Source organism: Culex quinquefasciatus, chromosome 3 (assembly GCF_015732765.1).
Source record: "Culex quinquefasciatus strain JHB chromosome 3, VPISU_Cqui_1.0_pri_paternal, whole genome shotgun sequence".
Classification (NCBI taxonomy): Eukaryota; Metazoa; Arthropoda; class Insecta; order Diptera; family Culicidae; genus Culex; species Culex quinquefasciatus.
The window spans coordinates 39,979,001-40,003,597 of record NC_051863.1 but is presented as its reverse complement, the minus strand read 5'-3'; the positions used below and the strand labels follow the sequence as shown (position 1 = coordinate 40,003,597).

Sequence of the window (24,597 nt, the reverse complement as noted above, 5' to 3'; positions counted from 1 at the left end):
ATTTTCTGGCGTACTTTAGTTTCGAAGCCCAAAACCAGTTAGGCCGTTGCAAATATTTTTTTAAGTTTATGTCTCTCGACTGTGATCAAAGTCGAGGGAGGGGTAAAAAAATTAAAAACTATAAACAATGAAATAAAGAGCCATGGTTTCATCATTCAAATGAAAAAAGTGTTTTAAAATGCATTAATACACAGGAAGGTGCTGTGTCCTATCCCTCGCCTAGACCAGACCAAAATCCATGATAAAGCTGACAGACCAAATCTGTCAGACCAAAGAGCAAAAAGTAAACAATCTTGGTCTTCGACGTAGGTGCACACAAATCAACGAAAGAAAATTTGAAAAAAAAATATTTTTCCAATTCAATGACTGGGTTTGGACTGCAAAATTGAATGGACGTCAGAAAATGATTAAACAGCGCGGCGTCCTGTACACCCACAATTAAATAAGCAGTTAAAAGCCTTATTCTTCCACTTTAATTTTTGATCGCGTTTTCGGTTTACACCTGAAAAATCTTGAAATTATTTATACGGATTTGTGATTCCTCTTTTTCCACCATTCCCTTGTTAATACACCTGTCCAGTTGCTTTGCCATCATTTGTTTTCAAAATATCAAAGTATTGACGAAAATTTTATTTTTTGCGAAAAATAAAATTTTTGCGGTGCTGTACATTGGAATTTCAAAAACATTGGAAAATATTTGCAATGCCTTATTGAAATGAAAAACAAATCTCCTTCAAATTTTATTTTCTTGATTTTTGTGCATCTACATCAAAGACCAATATTGTTTACTTTTTACTCTTTGGTCTGGCAGTCTTGGTCTGACAGATCGTTATTATGAATGAAGCATAAAACCTATTAAAAAAAAATTGATTAAATGTGATTAGATTTCTGAATCATTTACCCTCAGTACGTCCCTGCTTATGTCTCTTTGTGCAAAATGTCAAACTTCACTCCTGTTGCAGCAACGTTTCAGATATGTTGCAACTTAGTTGAACATACAAATCGAACACCCCAAATTGTGTAACGTTGTGGTAACATAGTGGAAACATAAAATTTGCAAACATTTCATTTGTCTAGAGAACTGTCAAACGAAAAAATGTTCTCGTAATCAATCATAATTTTGGCGAGAGTCAACAATATTTATCAAGAACTTGAAAAGAATTGTGTATGGTAGGTGTCGAATAAAATTTCTGGATGTTGGATGGTTCTTGGTGGGTGGTTCCCCTCCCCATTGTAAAAGGCAAGTGAGACGTGGAACCGGGGCGCGGGTACTATCAGCTTTAGGCTGATTTCGGCTCTCCTGCACCCCACGGAGGATGTTGCGTTGGGTGGTGGATTACGTACTGGGGTCCGTGTCGGAACCGGGAAAAAGTCTTGCCAGGAAAACTGATGGACAAGGCTGCCCACTGGCGGGAAGCTCAGTGGCTAACGGTGAGCTTTTTGAGAAGCCCAAGTTCCCGCTTTCCGTGTGTGTGCAGAGAGCCGACTTTGTATCCAACTGCCGAGTTTTGAAGGTCACCCGGAAAATCACACGAATTAGTTTATGATTGATCCGGAAAATTCTCCTCAGCCGAAACATTTTATGAATAGTTGAAATGTTATTTATTATTTTATTTGCCTGTCGATAGTCAAAGTTGTGTTCATGCCACGGCAAACGATGTTGACCGTAAGCTATATCAAGAAAACATTGCAGCAACTAATTCGCAACATTCGTCGCTCAACATGAAGAAAGTTTATTTTTGTTTCAACATTGGTACAATAATGTCACCGAAACGTTGCATTAACAAACAAAATCAAATTGTTGCCCCAGCAAATAATGGTAACTATTTTATGGAGAGCTATGTTTCGATGTTACATTTTCGCGAATTGCAACATTGTTGCTCCCTTGTTGTAACTTAATTGGACTTAGACGTTTTTAGCATGTTGCGCGATGCTGCTTGGGGAGATATCAAAAATTGGACCTCGTATTCGTGATCAGGGAAAAAAGTTACCCCTTGGGACAAAGTTTCACGCAAATCGAAGAGGGGTCGGGTCAACTGCTGTGTGAGTTGGCGGAGAATTACCCATAACAAACAAATTTGAAAACTTTTGATTCGTGCTTCAAATTCAGTTTAAAAAGCAATGCGAATCGATAATTTTTCAAACAGAACTAGTTATTACGAGTTTTAGGCCAAATTCTACCTTTTTAACAATTTTAACTATGATTTATATGTTTGTTGTTAAGAAGTTTACAAACTTAGTTAATTAAATAAAAACAATGATTTTTTTTAAGCTATAGCATCAACCTGACCAGTGGTACCATAATTACGAAATATGTATCAAAATAAAATTAACTTGCGAATAACGTTTTTTGATATAAAAAAATACTAGGCCAATAACATTTTATGTTATTTATAACAGAATTTGTTATTCGTCGTTATGATATTTTTGTTATTGGATTGTTATTGTAATTACATACTAATAACATTTCTAGTTATTCTTAGAACAAATCTTTGGTATTATTTTTTGCTATTTTAACAACTAATTTGATCATCCCAATAACAGTTGGAGGTATTCATCCATAACAAAAAACGTTATTTCAAAATTGTTTTGGCTTTCAACAATATCAGGCCAATAACAAATTTTGTTATGATAACATAAACTGTAATTAAACTCTTATGCAAAAATGGATTTTGCAAGAATTTCCCATAACATTTTCTGTTATTTTAACAGTATTTCCCGAACAGACGGTTATAACTAAATTCATGCCATTTCAATAACAAATACTGTTAAAATAACAGAAAGTGTTATGGAATCTTGGTTTCAAGAAAACCCCTTATTTTAACATATGAAGTTTTTTTGTAATTGTCTGTTCTACAACTTTGTTGAACATTATTGCACTCTTAAAAATAATTGCAGGGTTATCAGAAAAATAAATTAAAATGAAAATTTTTGTACTAAATGAAAAACAATATCTTCTGGGTTAATGTAGATTCGAAACGAATATTGAATTTCACATTAAATTACATATTTCATTTTTTTTACAGTTGAGTAACGGTAAATGGCAGAGTTTTTGAAACATTTGTTGTGTTTTTTTCGATGAAAAATACATTTTTCCGGAATTTTAAGTATGACATCAAATCTGGAATCCAATTTTACATGAAAGTCCTTTTGACACCAAATTTCCATCTCATTACCTTTTCAGGTTGCAAATTATTGAAAAACACCTCTTTTTTCGCATGTTCAAAAATGGAAGGGGTCGTACCGCCCCTCCGTCACGAGAAATCAAAAAACGGACCTCGGATTCGTGATCAAGGACCACTTAGGACAAAGTTTCACGCAAAACGAAGAGAGGTCGGGGCAACTATTCCCGATTTCGTGTGAGTTGGTAAAAAATTAACCACATCTTAAAAAAAAAAAAAAAAACCGATGGAGTTGGTCATCATCGTTTTTTTTTTTCTGATAAAAAGTTTTTTCCTTGTACCTTCAGCAAAAATTTTTTCGATAGAATTTATTTATTTAGGTCATTAAATAAAGTTTCCCGTTTAATAATGTGCAAAACCATTCAGAGTTTGTCAATATCTGTCAGAAGTACCATAATAAAAATCGTGTCTGTCACTGGAGCGGTGTTTAATTATGCTCGTCGTGAATTTATTTTCCACAATTTCATAATGTACCTTCCGTAGGAAACTGATGCGCCCGTTGACCGGCCGCGATTTCATATCGTTTGAACTGCACTCGTTTAATGAATTTATGACATTTTATCGCAAACCGACACAAACAGCCAGCAAAAACCCATTCTATTATTTACGACTGTTTGTTTAGCGATTCATAAATGCTCGTCGGTTCAACTGACTTTGGTTGAACCGTTAACAAACGATTGTGTGCGGTCAGCGTCGGTCGGTCGAGTTCTGTTGGCGCAGGTCTCCGAAAGTCCCTCCGGGTTGGACGCTTCAGTCGCTGTCACTACCAGTTACATAATTAAAATCATGTAATAAAGCAAAGGGACGTCGCGGGCACGCTGCGGGTACATCGATAATTGAAATTAACTTTGATTTGTTGCGGAACGGTTTGTTGTGGAAGCAGAGAACCAGCATGTTTGGAAATTGGAACATTTTCAGGAGATCATTTCTGAAAATGCATTGCTTAAAATCTTAAAAGCTTTTCAACTGCATCGTCGGTTCAAACGCGCATTCAATTTTATAGACATTTATTTCCATATCCCCAATAATTTCAATACAGCTTTCCCGTTTTCTTTAACGATTTTCCCACTGATCGTTAGATGCACAGCTAGAGCTAGACAAGACAAGCCAGTCAGCCAGTCAGATTCGTGCAGTATAGAGTTTTCCCGCTTTTGCATCGGAATGAAATGCGCCCAGTTTTTTTTTCCTCACCGATAAGTACTTGCAATAAAAAGCAACACACGGAATGACCTGCTGTAATCGGATTGAAGTGCTGTTGGGGAGCGAACGAAAAGTGATTTCAAAGTGTGCAGTTTATTTCGGAAAATGTGCGCGGACTAAAGTGGAGTGTACATTTCCAGAGGATTTTTCTTAACACATAGTCAGATTATAAAATGAGATTCATAGTTCACGTATTAGGAAACATCATCCACCATTTTTCTAGATCGATGGCCAGCATCAAAATCACCAAAACCAGCAACCTTGCAGCCGGAAGGGCTGCCCCAAAAACTGCGTCAAACCATGTTCAATTATTCCATAAATAGTGCACCCCGAAAAACCCGCTCTTTTTTCGGCACCGGCAGATGGCCATCAATGTGCCCTCATGGAAGTCCGAGGGACTGACAGGCAGTAACATATGTAAATGATTCTAGCTGCTAATTGATAATGAATTATGACTTGTGGGTGCGCACAACCCCCTCGCACTCTGATGTGGTTCCCTGTCGCCGTTGAAGCTGGACCACCAACAACCGGCCACGGGCCACTAGTTCCTGGTCCCACGTGGACAACTGCCGCAGCGCATGAAACACGACCCTTTATTGCAGCGGTCCGGTTTAGAGTGCAATTTGCAAATAAACAGCGCACGAAGGGAAGTTTGACAGTTTAAATTTTAAATGATTTTTTCCAAATATTGAAACATCTTCAAATGAACTCAACAAAAAATAACAAAAATGTTATTTTTTCAATCGACAATCAAAAGATTTCCCTCCGTGTCCCATCCACAGCTTGACAGCAAACAACCACCCCTCCAGCTTATAGTCCACCTGCCGTTTCCCCTCAACATTGATGATTGGGCTGAAAATTGATACAATCTCAAATTACTCGCCCTGAGAGAGATTGCGGTGACAACTGATCTGATTTGATGGGTTCGCCAGCTGACGAGCTGCAGCAGTAGCAGGAGACGGATCCTGCCCAATGCTGCGAGTAGAGTGAGCGGGAAGCAGATTTAGTAGCAGGTTCCAATTTAAAGTGCAAAAACAAATAACAAACAACAAATAGCAATTGGAAATTGGAAATTGGAAATTGGAAATCGGAAATTGGAAATCGGAAGTTCGAAATTGGAAATTGGAAATTCGAAATATCAAATTGTAAATTGAAAATTGGAAATTTAAAATTCAAAACTGGAAATCAGTAATTCGAAATTGGAAATCGCAAATTGGAAATTGGAAATTGAAAATTGGAAATTGGAAATTGGAAATTGGAAATTGGAAATTGGAAATTGGAAATTGGAAATTGGAAATTCGTAATTGGTAATTGGCAATTGGAATTTGGAAATTGGAAATTGGAAATCGGAAATTGGAAATTGGAAATTGGAAATTGGAAATTGGAAATTGGAAATTGGAAATTGGAAATTGGAAATTGGAAATTGGAAATTGGAAATTGGAAATTGGAAATTGGAAATTGGAAATTGAAAATTGAAAATTGAAAATTGAAAATTGGAAATTGGAAATTGGAAATTGGAAATTGGAATTCGGAAATTGGAAATTGGAAATTGAAAATTGAAAATTGAAAATTGAAAATTGAAAATTGAAAATTGAAAATTGAAAATTGAAAATTGAAAATTGAAAATTGAAAATTGAAAATTGAAAATTGAAAATTGAAAATTGAAAATTGAAAATTGAAAATTGAAAATTGAAAATTGAAAATTGAAAATTGAAAATTGAAAATTGAAAATTGAAAATTGAAAATTGAAAATTGAAAATTGAAAATTGAAAATTGAAAATTGAAAATTGAAAATTGAAAATTGAAAATTGAAAATTGAAAATTGAAAATTGAAAATTGAAAATTGAAAATTGAAAATTGAAAATTGAAAATTGAAAATTGAAAATTGAAAATTGAAAATTGAAAATTGAAAATTGAAAATTGAAAATTGAAAATTGAAAATTGAAAATTGAAAATTGAAAATTGAAAATTGAAAATTGAAAATTGAAAATTGAAAATTGAAAATTGAAAATTGAAAATTGAAAATTGAAAATTGAAAATTGAAAATTGAAAATTGAAAATTGAAAATTGAAAATTGAAAATTGAAAATTGAAAATTGAAAATTGAAAATTGAAAATTGAAAATTGAAAATTGAAAATTGAAAATTGAAAATTGAAAATTGAAAATTGAAAATTGAAAATTGAAAATTGAAAATTGAAAATTGAAAATTGAAAATTGAAAATTGAAAATTGAAAATTGAAAATTGAAAATTGAAAATTGAAAATTGAAAATTGAAAATTGAAAATTGAAAATTGAAAATTGAAAATTGAAAATTGAAAATTGAAAATTGAAAATTGAAAATTGAAAATTGAAAATTGAAAATTGAAAATTGAAAATTGAAAATTGAAAATTGAAAATTGAAAATTGAAAATTGAAAATTGAAAATTGAAAATTGAAAATTGAAAATTGAAAATTGAAAATTGAAAATTGAAAATTGAAAATTGAAAATTGAAAATTGAAAATTGAAAATTGAAAATTGAAAATTGAAAATTGAAAATTGAAAATTGAAAATTGAAAATTGAAAATTGAAAATTGAAAATTGAAAATTGAAAATTGAAAATTGAAAATTGAAAATTGAAAATTGAAAATTGAAAATTGAAAATTGAAAATTGAAAATTGAAAATTGAAAATTGAAAATTGAAAATTGAAAATTGAAAATTGAAAATTGAAAATTGAAAATTGAAAATTGAAAATTGAAAATTGAAAATTGAAAATTGAAAATTGAAAATTGAAAATTGAAAATTGAAAATTGAAAATTGAAAATTGAAAATTGAAAATTGAAAATTGAAAATTGAAAATTGAAAATTGAAAATTGAAAATTGAAAATTGAAAATTGAAAATTGAAAATTGAAAATTGAAAATTGAAAATTGAAAATTGAAAATTGAAAATTGAAAATTGAAAATTGAAAATTGAAAATTGAAAATTGAAAATTGAAAATTGAAAATTGAAAATTGAAAATTGAAAATTGAAAATTGAAAATTGAAAATTGAAAATTGAAAATTGAAAATTGAAAATTGAAAATTGAAAATTGAAAATTGAAAATTGAAAATTGAAAATTGAAAATTGAAAATTGAAAATTGAAAATTGAAAATTGAAAATTGAAAATTGAAAATTGAAAATTGAAAATTGAAAATTGAAAATTGAAAATTGAAAATTGAAAATTGAAAATTGAAAATTGAAAATTGAAAATTGAAAATTGAAAATTGAAAATTGAAAATTGAAAATTGAAAATTGAAAATTGAAAATTGAAAATTGAAAATTGAAAATTGAAAATTGAAAATTGAAAATTGAAAATTGAAAATTGAAAATTGAAAATTGAAAATTGAAAATTGAAAATTGAAAATTGAAAATTGAAAATTGAAAATTGAAAATTGAAAATTGAAAATTGAAAATTGAAAATTGAAAATTGAAAATTGAAAATTGAAAATTGAAAATTGAAAATTGAAAATTGAAAATTGAAAATTGAAAATTGAAAATTGAAAATTGAAAATTGAAAATTGAAAATTGAAAATTGAAAATTGAAAATTGAAAATTGAAAATTGAAAATTGAAAATTGAAAATTGAAAATTGAAAATTGAAAATTGAAAATTGAAAATTGAAAATTGAAAATTGAAAATTGAAAATTGAAAATTGAAAATTGAAAATTGAAAATTGAAAATTGAAAATTGAAAATTGAAAATTGAAAATTGAAAATTGAAAATTGAAAATTGAAAATTGAAAATTGAAAATTGAAAATTGAAAATTGAAAATTGAAAATTGAAAATTGAAAATTGAAAATTGAAAATTGAAAATTGAAAATTGAAAATTGAAAATTGAAAATTGAAAATTGAAAATTGAAAATTGAAAATTGAAAATTGAAAATTGAAAATTGAAAATTGAAAATTGAAAATTGAAAATTGAAAATTGAAAATTGAAAATTGAAAATTGAAAATTGAAAATTGAAAATTGAAAATTGAAAATTGAAAATTGAAAATTGAAAATTGAAAATTGAAAATTGAAAATTGAAAATTGAAAATTGAAAATTGAAAATTGAAAATTGAAAATTGAAAATTGAAAATTGAAAATTGAAAATTGAAAATTGAAAATTGAAAATTGAAAATTGAAAATTGAAAATTGAAAATTGAAAATTGAAAATTGAAAATTGAAAATTGAAAATTGAAAATTGAAAATTGAAAATTGAAAATTGAAAATTGAAAATTGAAAATTGAAAATTGAAAATTGAAAATTGAAAATTGAAAATTGAAAATTGAAAATTGAAAATTGAAAATTGAAAATTGAAAATTGAAAATTGAAAATTGAAAATTGAAAATTGAAAATTGAAAATTGAAAATTGAAAATTGAAAATTGAAAATTGAAAATTGAAAATTGAAAATTGAAAATTGAAAATTGAAAATTGAAAATTGAAAATTGAAAATTGAAAATTGAAAATTGAAAATTGAAAATTGAAAATTGAAAATTGAAAATTGAAAATTGAAAATTGAAAATTGGAAACTGGAAATTAAAATAACAAATAAAAATTTGATTCAAGAAATAAGTGTTACCGTAATCAAACAAACAACATCATCGCATTTTTGCATGGAACCACCCCCGCAATTATCATGCATCTGCATCGGTTGGTCCGAGTACTCCTTTAGCTCCAGTGACCGCCACTGATGCGTTGAATTTTTATTATTTGATGATTCCATGAATCGAAAGGGTTACAAACACCCAATGTTTCTCGGATTACCTCCAACAACAGATCGTCCTCTCGGGGCTACAAATTTGTCAAACACTGGTTCCTGGTATTTCTCTCTACTCTAGATCATCACGGGGACGTGGGAGGAAAATCAATACCGCAGGCGCATCTCATCCTCTCCCTCCCAACTCCTGCCCGTATGGACAGCTTGTTTTGCAGTATATCTCTCTCGATTGCAGCAGCAGCAACATCAGCAGCCAGAGCCCCAGAGTGGACGGGAGAAATCGTCATCAGTTGATTAGGTATTGGCCTCGAGGAACAATGCTGCATCATTAATGCAGCCGCCAGGTCTTATTTGATGAGGTGAGGATAAACGGATCAACATAAATGGGTCACTGAGCTCTAACGAGCAGACGATAAGTACATAATAATTGAGTTTTAGCTGATTATGCCGGAATCGAGAGATGGAGAGGGATAGTTTGTGGAACTCTGCTCTTCTATAGTGTGTTTTAGAGTTTGGCATTTCAAGCAGATGATAGTTTAGAATTAATTATTCAGGCCTAACAACTGCAGAGAATCATGAGCTACTGCTAAAGTGGATAACTGCATGACACATTCAATACTGCAGTTTAGGTTTAAAGGTTATCTTGATCATTTTACCACTTTAACTCTTTCAAGTTGTAAAATTGACAAATTGTCAAATTGTCAAATTGTCAAATTGTCAAATTGTCAAATTGTTAAATTGTCAAATTGTCAAATTGTCAAATTGTCAAATTGTCAAATTGTCAAATTGTCAAATTGTCAAATTGTCAAATTGTCAAATTGTCAAATTGTCAAATTGTCAAATTGTCAAATTGTCAAATTGTCAAATTGTCAAATTGTCAAATTGTCAAATTGTCAAATTGTCAAATTGTCAAATTGTCAAATTGTCAAATTGTCAAATTGTCAAATTGTCAAATTGTCAAATTGTCAAATTGTCAAATTGTCAAATTGTCAAATTGTCAAATTGTCAAATTGTCAAATTGTCAAATTGTCAAATTGTCAAATTGTCAAATTGTCAAATTGTCAAATTGTCAAATTGTCAAATTGTCAAATTGTCAAATTGTCAAATTGTCAAATTGTCAAATTGTCAAATTGTCAAATTGTCAAATTGTCAAATTGTCAAATTGTCAAATTGTCAAATTGTCAAATTGTCAAATTGTCAAATTGTCAAATTGTCAAATTGTCAAATTGTCAAATTGTCAAATTGTCAAATTGTCAAATTGTCAAATTGTCAAATTGTCAAATTGTCAAATTGTCAAATTGTCAAATTGTCAAATTGTCAAATTGTCAAATTGTCAAATTGTCAAATTGTCAAATTGTTCATTTGTTAATTTGTTCATTTGTTCATTTGTTCATTTGTTAATAAAAAATAATATAAATTAAATAAAAACAAACAAACAAAAAGCCTCATGCATAATTAAACAATTGAAAAACATTTTCCTGACTACATTTTCCTTTGTAAACCACCACATAAATAAACCAACAGTTCCATTGCCCACCCCGTCAACCAATTTGCAATTTTTCTCCGGTCCATTCGTCCACAAGTGGAACCGAGAAAGAAAAAAAGTGCGGACAATTCATGCGTTTAATTTTTAATGTAATCTTCTTTTCACTCCGCACTGCACGCCACCCCCTTTCGGTTTTCCCCCAAAATTTTCCCGCTCATTTTCCCCAACAACCCTGCCGGGAGTTGGCCATTTTCGTCGCGTACCAAAATTCCTTTCGGCCAATGACCCGCTTTTCCGAGTGTTTTCATTTTCGAGTGGTAAATTATTAAGCGTAGCACACATTCATTTGATTTTTAATTAATTTTACAAGAAAACACTGGCATTATTGGTGACGACGACGGCGGGAAAATTCCTCGGGACGGAAAAATGATTCCACTTCTGGCTTCACGTTGCAATGCAATAATGGCTTTTTTTTCTTCTCCACTTTTGCAAGGTGAAATTGGGAAAGTCTGGCTCTGGTGGTGGAGAGGGTGGTGGTTGCTATGGATCAGTGGGTTTCCGTTGGAGTTGCAATCAGACGAAGGAGAAAAAAATTGGGGGAGAGGGGATGATGGGAATAAGATTTGCCTTCTTTATGGTTTTTTCTTCCGACTTTTTTTTTCATTTCAGCTGGGCTGCCGCCACGCGAATTGAAAGCTTTCATCTTTCACTACTGGTTGCGTGGCAGGGGTTGTTTTATTTTTAAATTTGAATTAGCTAAGGACCCTTATATTTACAAAATCAACAAAATAAAAAAAAATACAAAATTAATCACATGTCGTCATTGCGGTGTCACACTTGCATTTTTAGGCAAAATTCAGTGAAGCTTTTAACCCTCAATTCTTCCCGTTTTGACCTTCAAAAATTCACAAAAAATTGATTACAATCCTGAAATATTCAATAAAAATCGACACTCTCGACTCCGTGTATTGTTGTCACTCTCATATGAAAGAAGTTTCAATCTTGTCGTGCTATCTTGAAAACCCTGAAAATCGCTGTAAGTGCGACAACTGGCCAAAGAGATTTCAGGTCAGAACGCGTTTGACACACGTACATGCCCGACTACCGTACACATTTGTGATTAAAACTCGGGACCTCGGCAACCAAATTCAACCAAACTTCGGAACAATCAGCCTGATGGCAAGATTGTCAAATTGTATGTATGGGCCGCGATACTCACATTGGTTGGACCGTGGACCCCGCTATTTGGTCGCTTTACCCCTCTGACGCTGAATATAGGGTAAAAGAGGCAGCAAATGTGTAATTGAAAAAATGTTTTTTTTTGTGAAAAAATATTTCAAATTGTGTTTTTGATGAATACTTTTGAATATGTTTGGTCGAAAAATAAATAACTAGAAAAAATAAAATATTATCTAGCCTTTTGAGGACGAAATCAATCGTTCACATTTTTTAATGTTAACTTTATTAACATATTTTAGTGTTAAATGAGGTTAAATGTCAATATTCCAAGAAGATAATGTACAGCTTGTGATGATAAACTACCTTTCCTTTACTTAGAAATCGTATCCAGAAGGAAAACGATCACCAGCTATGTTGGTCCGCACCGTGTTCTGAACTCCCATTTGCGAGGCGGAAGCCTTACCGCATGGCTCGGTCTTAACAAAAAAAAAATAACTAGACAATAAATAACAATTTCAAATTACAAACCTAAATATTAAATAAACTTATTTTCAAATTTACTTATAAATGTCCTGTATACCCTATTTTGTGCAACCAGTTTATGGAGCATTCACGCTATATGGACTGTCAAAAGTGAAATTCACCTTTTGACAAGCTTGCCACCAGTCTGGGAACAATGCACAAAATTGCGATCCATACAAAGCGTGTTTGTTATTGTTTACATTTCGTGCTTTATTTTTTCTGTTTATAAAAAGCGTTTTTCTCGGAATGTCATAAAACTACGAGTGACAAGATAGCACAACAACGTCGTTCTCAGCTAGAAAAAAATGAAGGGATTTTGTTGTTGATTTTCACTCAATTGGGAAACCAAAAAAAATCGTTACATTGTATCAATCTAATTTATTATTAAAAGAATCATTACTAACGCGTTAAAATGGTAAAGTGTCACAAACAAACTATAATTATGACTTTGCAAAAAAGTTTGCTGATTTCGTCCAATTTCGCTCAAAACTTTGAATACCACTCTACCTAATGATGCATAATGACCTTCTGTCACAGATCGAAAACTTTCCCATTTGCAAGCAATTTGTTAAACTTTCTTCCCAACCCACATCGAGACATCAGTCGCCTCAAGGTTGTCCTTCAGGATGGCCACCTATCTGGACCGGCTCAAGGCCGGCTACCACCGCTTCATGGACATCCGCAAAACGGGCGACCTGTTCGGCCACTACATCTGGACCCACGGAAACACCGCCGGAATCGGGCTGCACGATCCGGCACAACGCGTCAAGCGGATCGCGTTCCAGTGCCTAACCTGCGTGTTCGCCCTGCAGCAGTACATTCTGGTCCGCGATGTTGTCCGGGCCATACGAGCCGATGACGACGATCTGGCGATCCGAATCGGGATGTTTGTGATCTACAGTGCCCTGTCGCTGCTGCAGATGATCAGCTTGGACCGGAATTACGGCTTGTTTCTGCAGGTCAGGGAGTACTTCAACTCTCGACTGCGTCGACATTGTGGCGGTTCGCAAGCAGAAGCAATCAGGGGGGACCTGTTTCGGCAGTCTCGGCGGAACATTCTGGTGGCGGAGATTCCGGTGGTGGCAATGTCCCTGGCGTGGGCGATCTGGGCCCGGGAGGAGTACTTTCATTTGGTGCTGGACGTTGGAGAGGACTACCAGTGGATCGTTGACTTTGTTGATCAGTTCTACGGGCTGCCGCTGGTGTTCTGGAACAATTCCATGTGGATCATATCGTTGACCATGCTGTCGTTACTTCAGAACGCAGTCCACGAGTTGACTGTGATTGCACGATCCTTTGCAGCAACTTTCGACGAAGCAATGGTCGAATCTAACGAGGGTCAACTACCCGACCACTTCTGGAGAGCCTTCGATGCCAGCTTCAAAGCATCCCTCGCCGAATACGAGCAGTTCCTGGCGATGATCGCAACTCTGCGTGCGCTAATGTCAACCTTCTTTCTCCTCAAAGTGCTCACCGTTGAAAGCCTGCTCGCGGTCACCTGCTTCATGACCTTCAAGGTGACCTTCCAGCTGATCACGGCCTCTTCCTACGCGATCGTGTTTACCGTGGAGTGTTACATCTTTTGCAACCTGGTGGAGCAGCTGAACGACCAGCGGGAAGCGATCGTCGAGTGTTGCCAGCACTGGCGGTGGCCGTTCCCGGCGGAGAAGCCGGCCCGACTGCGTCACGTGCGAACCATGGTGCTGATCACGGAAGCCCACTGTCAGCAGCCGGTTCGCTTTCGTTGCGGCGAAATGTTGGACGTGTCGATGGAGATGTTCCGCATGGTGCTGGACACTTGCTACACGCTGATTACGTTCCTGCAGGCCACCAAGCCGGCGCAGTAGGGCGGGAACACGGCATTGCACCGTCGCTTGATGTGATATCAAGATAGCACACACATTAGGGTGACAAGAAAAAATGAAAATTTTGGAAAATCGTAAGAGATACCCCAGGCTTAAGGGTCGCTTTTTATCGTTGAAATTTGTATGGGAAAAATCCATAAAATGTATGGGGAAATGCAAATATTTCAAAACTCCGTCAAACGATGGCGTTAAACGCGTCAAACCATTGTCAAGTGTTAGATTCATCTGTAAAACTTTATGACAAACAAGTTTGTCCAAGACCGCAAAACGATCCCAGTTAACTCTGACAATTTAAAGAATTTTGCATGATTTTTTTTCACCAGCTTCATATGCACCATGTTTAAATTGTTTAGTCAATGTAGAAACAACGATTGCTTTCATTTGATCGAAAAAGTTTTTCACATAGCACTTGGAATTCCAAACATCACATATTTCTTTAATACAAATTAAATCATATTTTAGTCTGTTCAAGGCGAAGATAAAAAATAAATAAATAACCAGGTAGCAGTTATTGATCAACACGCCCGAGTGCTTCTAGCAGATGCGGCGAGTGTAGCTGATGTAGGTAATCTCAAATACTCAAAACTTTAAAATTCGATATCTCTGGAACGAAAAATATTCCTTTCTGTCGATAAGTGATTCTTATGTAAAATTGGACGGAGAATACGATGGTGAAAAATAAATAGGACTGTTTTGAGGTACGACCATTTAAAGTTTCCAATTGCGCAATACAGTTAGAAACAATATTTTAATCTGAATTTTGATCACGGAAATGGATTCAACGTCCAATTTCCTTCAAAATTGAGTCTAAGACCGACCCTCTAAGATTTGTGGTTCCTGAGTTATCCTGAGATAGGGGTTTCACTCAAAAATCGCCAAAAAGTCGATTTTTTGGGAGGGTACCAAAAAGGGGGGGTTGTCCGATTTGGATGAAATTCGAGATTTTTGCATGTTTTGATAGTCTCAACAGCTCTGTCAAATTTGAGCAGAATCGAAGATGGTAATTTTCAAATGCTGTTCCGCTTCAGATGGAATAACCCATACAAAACATACATGAAAAAAAAAACAGTTTCCCAAAATCCTAGTATTTCATTAAAAAAATGTATATTTTAAAGGACAAAAACGGCAAATTTATAAAATGTTACCGCCTAGTTATGGCCAAACATTCAATATTACGCCCAATTGAAATGTTTGTGTTGAATCCAACATTTTCCAAAACATTATTATTTGAAAAGATCCACATTGAAAATTGGACCATAAGTTGGTTAGATATTGAAATAAGAAATGTAAAAAAGTTTGGATGTGACTTAAAATACTTAAATTTTTTGTTTCTTTTCCTTGTATTCGCTGTATTTCCACAACCAGAGGTCCAATCTGGCCTGGTGTTGGAAAATTGCTGAACTTTTTGAGATAAATTAAAAATCAGGAATGGACAATCATTAACCGCATTTTAATAAAAATGAAAACGACAATTTTTGGCTGTAACAGTGCAGTTTAACAAAAATTTAAAAAAATGACTTTAAAAACTGAAGTAAAAAAAAATTATTACTGAAATTTCATTTTTTTCACAAAATCATAACTCGGTGGCAAATTCATTTTCATACCTCTCTATGTGAGCAAATCTCTTAGATTGCGGTTATTCGATTTTTGCTGTATTTTTTAATCCGACTGAAACTTTTTTGGTGCCTTCGGTATGCCCAAAGAAGCAATTTTGCATCATTAGTTTGTCCATATAAATTTCCATACAAATTTGGCAGCTGTTCATACAAAAATGAAACATGAAAATTCAAAAACCTGTATCTTTTGAAGGAATTTATTGATCGATTTGGTGTCTTCGGCAAAGTTGTAGGTATGGATAATGACACTAAGAAAAAGTGATGCACGGTAAAACAAATTTTGCTGATTTTTTTTTTATTTTTTTGTCACTAAAATTTGATTTGCAAAAAACACTATTTTTATTTTTATTTTTTTATATGTTTTAGAGAACATAAAATGCCAACTTTTCAGAAATTTCCAGAATGGGCAAAACATCTTTGACCGAGTTATTAATTTTTTAATCGATACTGATTTAAAAAAAACTCAAAATATTTGTCGCAAAAATTTGTCAACTTCATTTTTCGATGTAAAATCAAATTTGCATTTAAAAAATACAGAAATGAAATTCTGATAAAGTGCGCAAGTAATTTTTAATTTTTTAAAATAGGGCGCATGTTTTTCCACCTAAAAAAAATATTTTCGACAAGCTATATTTTGCTTTTTAAAAACAGAAAAATTTATGATTTCTAAGTCTTACCAAAACAAACCACCGTTTTCTAATGTCTTTATCTCAGCAACTAATGGTCCGAATTACAATGTTAAAACATGAAACATTCTTGAAATTTTCCGATCTTTTCGAAAAAAAATATTTCAAAATGTTTAAACCAAGACTAATATTTTAAAAATGTGTAATATTGAGTATTTGGCCATTTTGAAATGATGGTCTTGATAAAAATTTTTTTAATATTATTCTCGAAAAGATCGGAAAATTTCACGAATGTTTCATATTTAAACATTGTAAATCAGACCATTAGCTGCTGAGATTTCGACGATAGAAAATGGTGGGTTGTTTGGGTGAGACTTAGAAAACATCAATTTTCATCTTCATTTTTTATTGCAAATTCAATTTCACATCGAAAAATGAAGTTGAAAATTTTAGCGACCTAATTTTTTGTATTGATTTTAAAATTTATAACTCAGTCAAATTTTTTGTGTATATGCTGAAAATTTTCTGAAAAGTTGGCATTTAATGTCCCTTAAGATTGGTGCGCTGGAAGTGGGGACGCGAAGTCGTGATTATTCAGGTTAATTTTTTGTGTGTGCTTTTGTATCGCTATTCGTATGGGGTGAGTGCGTAATTTGTAAAGGTGGTGTAAAAAATATTCCGAGTGAAAAGTGATTTTTTTGTCTGTTTTTGGTCATAAATTGTGTGTGTCTTAATTTATTGTTTTGTGATTTTCAAAGCCCTTCCTTTATCGTCTTTGATCGGAAGGCACGGCGTCGGGTGGATTGTGTTTAAATTTTTTGAGGTTTTAATTATTTGCGGTGAAAAAGCCATTTCTATATAATGATCGAAAGACGCATTGACAATTTGGATCGTCGAGTTAATAGTGGAGCAAAATAACTGTGTGTGAGTGATTGTGTGTGCTAACCAGAAAGACCTTCCCATAGCACCGTTGCTCGGAAGGCTCGCCGACGGGTCTGTTATGAAAGTTCTCCCCATAGCGCTGTAGCTCGGGAGGCATCGAAAAGCCAATACCTTATCCTACTAACCCAAAAAAATATTAATCACGTGATGCTTGAAGGAGATGCTGTGGATTCAACGGTCTCAAGCGGTATCAACAAGTATATAGCGAAAAACTATGTGCTTGATGAGTCTGCAACTTCAACAATCGGACTAACATTCCTCCCTTTCGTTGAACTGCAGGCTTCTTGGGAGGGCGCCGGTAATGACTAATAAAGTCGGGGTTTTCAGGGGTGAACGGATGGTTGGCTCCCACTGATCATTTTCGATTCATTGTTTAACTTCAGCTGATCTGTCAATAACGGAGTAGCACCTCATTGGCAGTCAACCATGCTCATGCTCATGCTCATGCTCAAAGGTGGCATTTAATGTCCCTTAAAACATATAAAAAAGTATAATTTTGACAATTGATCCCGATGTGTGTTTGTTCGGATTAGTATATTGTTTGTTTGTTGTTTTTCATGTTTCAAGATTTGTTTTAAGGATTGCTCTGGAACTATTTATAATTAAAAAAAAGGTATGTCGTGAGGCGGATATGACTTTTTAAGTAAACTTAATCTATAAAGTTTACATTTTGTTAATTTTCCTTTGCCTCATTAAATTTCTTCAAATTATAATTGATATCAAACTGGTTGTCTAAGGATCAGTTAGAAAAGTTTCAAGAATAAAAATAAATTGATATGCTTTTTAAATTATGCTTTTTTTTAAATCATTTTATTACTGCATTTTTCATGCTTTAGAATCCCCTATCCCGAGCAACTTGTAAGAAAGCCCGAGGAAAGCTCGTGACCACCATCGCCGTCATCACGAAATTGATTTTCCTCTGTGCAAGACCGCACTTTACACTGAGTAGTGCGGGGCACACCGCCAAAAGGAAAACACGAAAATGAACGCTTTCTTGCGCTCAAGTTTTCATTTCAGCGCTCCCGAGCATTTTCTTTCTTTTTCCGTCGCTTTCTTCAAAATGCTTGCGCGGGTTTTCCCTTCCGGAGCGCGCGCAACAGCTGCCACCAGACCGGTTTTGCCTTAAGGGTGGGTGGGTGGTGGCGAAAGAACTCAATTTCTTGAATTGATCCCAGTTGTGCAGCCCCGGCAGAACAGACGATGATGATGCTGGTGTTGGCTGGATTTCCAGGTCCAGGTCTAGCGTTTTATTTCGCTCCTTTCATCATTTGACAGAGGAAATAATGTCGGGGCAAAAAAGGATCCGACAAGTGAAAAAGAAGGCTCAAAATAGAGATCAAAGGAGGTGCAAAATTCAAATAGATGTCAGTGAATGATTGATTTATTGGGCTCCGTCGTAACTTAATAATTCATCGCAGTTTGAGTGGTTCGCAATTTGGCCCGTCACGAGTGCTAGGTGGAACTAACGGCTATCTTGAGTGTAAACAAATGGAAGAATTTCAATCGAAAGTTCTTGTTTGAGCCTTATCTGAGTTTAAGAAACTAGATTTTGTACGAACTAACTTTAACTGAATATCTTAAGTATGCGGGAGCAGGAAAGACTCACATTTCGAACTAACATTAATTTTGAAGAATTTAATTGAAGAAAAAAATATTTAGCAGCAGGCCTTCAAAACCATTTCTCTGAAGAATGGTATAACTTTCAACGTTTAATATGATTTCTAAGAACCTCAGACCGCAGAATTATTGCTTCTCCGAAAAAGCTCGTCTTCTTGATGTTTCTTGGAAATGAGGATTATCTTCAAGCTTAAATTCACTTGCAGTGAAATGTTTGAGTTGAAATTATTCGTTAGTGTAATAATAATTTACATTTAAAGTTCATAAGCAATCTCCTCCTAGAAATTCTACGGGGGAAAACTTGATATCGGTCCTTAAAACATAGCTTCTATCTTTGAGCAATTCTCTGAGATTTCGGTCATTCATTTTTATTTGTATTTTTTAATCCGGCTGAAACTTTTTTGGTGCCTTCGGTATGCCTAAACAAGCCATTTTGCATCATTGTTTTGTCCATTTACCTTTTTATACAAATTTGGCAGTTGTCCATACAAAAATGATATATGAAAATTCAAAAATCTGTATCTTTTGAAGGAATTTTTTGATCGAAGACACCAATTCGGCAAAGTTGTAAGTATGAATTAGGCTTACACTGAAAAAAAAAATGATACACGGTAATTTTTTTAATGATTTTTAATTTCACCTTTTGTCACTAAAACTTGATTTGCAAAAAAAAAACAGTTCGATATTTTTTTGATATGTTTTGAAGAGATTCAATGAAAGAAAGGGGGCATGGTTTACGGCTGTGCTGTCAAATTAAAGCGCAAACTGAAAAGGAATTAAATAAAAATGAAAAACAATCATGGCGCGCTCTACCTGTGCTTATTCTGAAACACTCTTCTTAGCGATCTTTCAGATTTTCCTTTTTTGATGAACTTCCTCGTTCCCAAGATTCGATCCGATGACAAGTTATATAAGTTTGTTTCAAGTCAGTTTTTATAACTCCACTATACAACTTTGTTATAACAATCCGTCTTAACTGTCATTTAGATTACCGTACCACGGAGCAACATTCAAAATCGTTGTGATTTTAATTTGTTGTTTTCTCTATCATGAACTCCATAAGCTGACATTTTTGTAGCTTTTACCGGAAATAAGTTTTCAAACTAATCGGTCAACAATTGAAATTTACTGCAATCTTCGATAAATGAACATTATTGAAACTCTAAATACCTCACGTACAAATTTACACCATCTAACATCACGCAATGTCAAAAGTGTTCCAAAATAAGTTGTTTAAATAGTGAAAATCAGCAAATTGGTTGGAGTTAGGAGCGAGTACTAAACCTCCAAAACATGCTAGAATTTCCCCTTTGGTGTGTGTTAAAGTTGGAAAAGAGTGAAGTCACTCTGTGGTGAAGTTGACTGTGTTTTAACACTTGAGCAGGGCAGTTCTCTCAGATTTTGGTCATTCGATTTTTTTTTTGTATTTTTTAATCCGACTGAAACTTTTTTGGTGCCTTCGGTATGCCCAAAGAAGCCATTTTGCATCATTAGTTTGTCCATATAATTTTCCATACAAATTTGGCAGCTGGCCATAGGCTTCATCCATAAAGTACGTCACGATAAAATCAGCCAAAATTTACCCCCCTCCCCCCCCCCCTTTGGACTACACTGAAAAAAAATGATACACGGTAAAAAAATGGTGATTTTTTTATTTAACTTTTTGTCACTAAAACTAGATTTGCAAAAAAACACCATTTTTAATTTTTTTTATATGTTTTAGAGAACATCAAATGCCAACTTTTCTGAAATTTCCAGGTTGTGCAAAAAATCTTTGAGCGAGTTATAAACTTTTGAATCAATTCTGATTTTTTCAAAAAATCGAAAAATCGGTCGCAAAAAATTTTTGACTTCATTTTTCGATGAAAAATCAAATTTGCAATCAAAAAGTACTTCAGAGAAATTTTGATAAATTGCACCGTTTTCAAGTCAAATCCATTTTAAGGTGACTTTTTCGAAAATAGTTGTAGTTTTTCATTTTTCAAAATTAGTTCACATGTTTGCCTACTTTTGAAAAAAATTTTTTTGAAAAGCTGAGAAAATTCTCTATATTTTGCATTTCCGAACTTTGTTGATACGACCCTTAGTTACTGAGATTTTGCCAAGCAAAGGTTTAAAAACAGGAAAATTGATGTTTTCTTAGTCTCACCCAAACAACACACAATTTTCTAATGTCGATATCTCAGCAACTAAAGGTCCGATTTTCAATGTTAAAATATGAAACATTCGTGAAATTTTCTTAATTGTTTAATATAAATTGTGAAATATTTTTAATTGTTTTGAACCAAGACTAACATTTCAAAAGGGCGAAACATTCAATATTACGCCCTTTTAAAATGTTAGTCTTGGTTTAAAAAATTTAAAAATATTTTTAATGAAAAGATCGGAAAATTTCACGAATGATTCATATTTTAACATTGAAAATCGGACCATTAGTTGCTGAGATATCGACATTAGAAAATGATGGGTTGTTTGGGTGAGACTTAGAAAACATCAATTTTCCTGTTTTTAAACCTTTGCATGGCAATATCTCAGCAACTAAGGGTCGTATCAACAAAATTTAAAAATGCAAAATACAGAGAATTTTCTCAGCTTTCCAAAAATATTTTTTTCAAAAGTGGGCAAACATGTGTACTAATTTACAAAAATGAAAAACTGCGACTATTTTCAAAAAAGTCACCTAAAATTGGATTTAACTTGAACTAGTCACCACAAGGTTTTATTAACGTTTCATGAAAGCATCTTGATAGCACAAAAGTTCACCGCAACTAGGTGTCCAAAGGCTTGATTGTTGAGGCAATTGCAAACCTCGTTTTACACCTAAGCTTCCATCCACCCCGGGATTCGAACTGACGACCTTTGGATTGTGTGTCCAACTGCCTACCAGCGACTCCACCGAGACAGGACCCAGGGAGACGACTCCTACACGTGGATTGAGCTATCGACCTAACCCTCTAGGTTAGACCGGGGCCAACATTTACTTCCCGTCCGACGAAAGGCGTGGTCAGACAAACCTCGTCTCGAAAAATGCCACCGAGAAAACAAAATCTTTCAGTGCTTGGATATTTTGCAAAACAACTGGGCAGTTGTAGCAATAATTTTAAACACATTTTTCATTGAAATGTTTATACCATGGCTTGTAATTTCATTTTTAATGCTCTTTTAATTTAAAACTTAGGCTTCAAAATCCATAGGCCGGCTACAAAGTTATGGTAATGTTTAGTTTGTATCAGAATTGGTTCAGTCCCGGATATTAGGTGGTGTTAGCCCTAATATCCGGATATTAGAATATTAGGTGGTGTTTGCCCTCGAGATCGTAACGATGATACAATATTATATTATATTCTAATATTTTTTCAAATATTTGTCCTATTTTCTTCAGTTTGTTCAGTCATGAAGTATTTAGTATTTTGTGTTAATTTTTGGCTTGAACTTCTAGAACTTCTAATGTTTCTTTATATTTGTTGATTTTTTTTATATTTGAGTCTTATTTACTCTACCAGTTTTTTTGTTTGCAAATCTCGATCCACTACCATGATTTACCTCCACCGTTCCAAATCCCTACAAATCAGCACAAACCAATTGAGCGTGTCATCAATTGCAAGGAATTACAACTTTGTTACAAATGGCAAACACAGACAAAAAAAAACCTGTTTCTTCTTCCTCCCCATTTTCAACAGTGATAACTCTGCTCCACTCGAATGGCTCTTTTGGGGAAGAATTCCTTCCTTAGATTCCGTTGCTATCCTGACCATCCGGTGGACGAGAAACCACTCATCCAAGCCGCTCGTTACTCAAGTTGTCCTTTCCGAGATGCGAACCAACCTGCTCGTCGTCGTCGTTTTGGAAGTCAAGATTCAATTGTGCACCGATTTTCCTCGGATTTTCCCAGCGCTTTCCCATTGTACCGACGGAATCTCGAATCAGAGAAAGACCGGCAGTAAGAGAACGAGCGAGCATAATTTATCTCCACCACCCGGTCGAGAGATGGATCTCTGCTCCAAAGAGGTTGGGTTGGCTGACCAAACCCAAAACCCTCCAGGGGTCTGGTGGTTCTGATGTGATGTTCCGGAGGTGCACCTAGGTTGGTCAGCAGTCAGGTGGAGAAATGGTACTAGGAGAGATAAAAATCACACCACCTCTTGGAAACGGTTTGCTCGTTCGTTTGCTCGTCGTTTTTCACAAGGTACTTGGTGTTCTATACTATCTTTTGCCGAGGTGTCTTGCAGGTTGAAATTGTATAGATGCATAGGATAATATTGACTACTGAGAAGTATAGAATCGAAGAAATCAGCACAATCAATTCGGCGTGAACTTGAACAAAATCAAAGATAGGGTTGCCAAAATTGAAATAACATGAATAATATTTTGAATATTTTTGTTATTTTATTTGATGAAAAATACATTTTTTTCAGAATTCTGAGTACATCATCAAAACGGACGTCCAATTTACAGAAAAGACCCTTTGACAAAGCCCATCCCGAGCAGACAGATTACCGTCTGCTCGGGTTGATCACAAACGGTTCAACCATACGGAGAAAAAAGAGTTCCCAAAATCGTGAGCAATCGTTCATGAAAATGGGAACCACGAACAAAGTGTTAAAATCCCATGGTCAAAAATCAAAAAAATCAAGCCATCCACATTAACGACCCCCGGGTCTTTTGTGGTCTCTATTGCAAGTTTCTGCTCGAACCTAGGAGTCCGAAGGCTTGAATGGGGAGAGCACCCAAACCTCTTTTTACTCCAAGGAACCTTCCACCCCAGTGTTTGAACTGACGACCTTTGGATTGCGATTCCAACCGCCGCCAGCGATTCCACCGGAGTAGGCTTGGTTTGGTGTGTTGTTTGTACTTATGGCATGGAGACGACTCCTACACCTGGAATGACTTAACGGTCTAACAACCAAGGCCGGGACCGACATTTTACTTCCTCATCCGATGGAAGGTTGCAGCAGATGGGAATCGAACCCAGAATCATCCGCTTACAAAGCGGACAGCGTAACCATTCGGCCACGCACTGCCACAAAATCCCATGGTACGATTTCCAAAAACGTACCATGGAATTTGAACACTTTGTTCGTGGTTCCCATTTTCATGAACGCTTGTTCACAATTTTGGGAACTCTTTTTTCTCCGTGCAGTGTTGAGAAAACATACACACATACATACACACATACCCACACACATACACACACACAGACATTTGTTCAGTTTTCAATTCTGAGTCGGTGGGTTTACATGAAGGTGGGTCTTCGAGCTTTTTATAAAAAGTTCATTTTCAGAGCAGGATTATAGCCTTGCTTTAGTGAGGAAGGCAAAAATATATGTTTTTTTTTGGTAATACAATTGGACAGTGTCTAGGGTGGTGCCCAGAATGTGGAACTTTTTTTCAAAACCTCGCTCTACAAGCTGAATATTGTCCTTTTACCTATTTTAGGAATCTGGGAGCAAATCGGTCAACATTTACCTATTGATACTGAAGGTGAAGTTTGCATGGGAAAAATCGAAAAAATGTATGAAAAACCTCAATTTCTTACGGATTGGTCTGCACGGTCTTCTACTTCCATCCAAATATTCTCAAAAGTGAGATTCTCATTGGAAATTAAAGCTCTATAACATTGTAGAACTTACCAAAGCTCTAAAA

The 24,597-nt window shown here is 34.4% G+C and overlaps 2 protein-coding genes across 5 annotated transcripts in view; one reads left to right on the top strand and one right to left on the bottom strand.

Annotated features, from left to right (window-relative positions):
- Positions 1-24,597, bottom strand: part of LOC6049643 (connectin) — a 438,570-nt gene that overhangs the window by 177,226 nt on the left and 236,747 nt on the right. The window lies entirely within an intron of this gene.
- LOC119770591 lies at positions 12,908-14,615 on the top strand. Its single transcript, XM_038265775.1, has one exon. It carries the CDS (start codon positions 12,915-12,917, stop codon positions 14,133-14,135), a length of 1,221 nt encoding a protein of 406 aa, XP_038121703.1. The 5' UTR covers positions 12,908-12,914; the 3' UTR covers positions 14,136-14,615.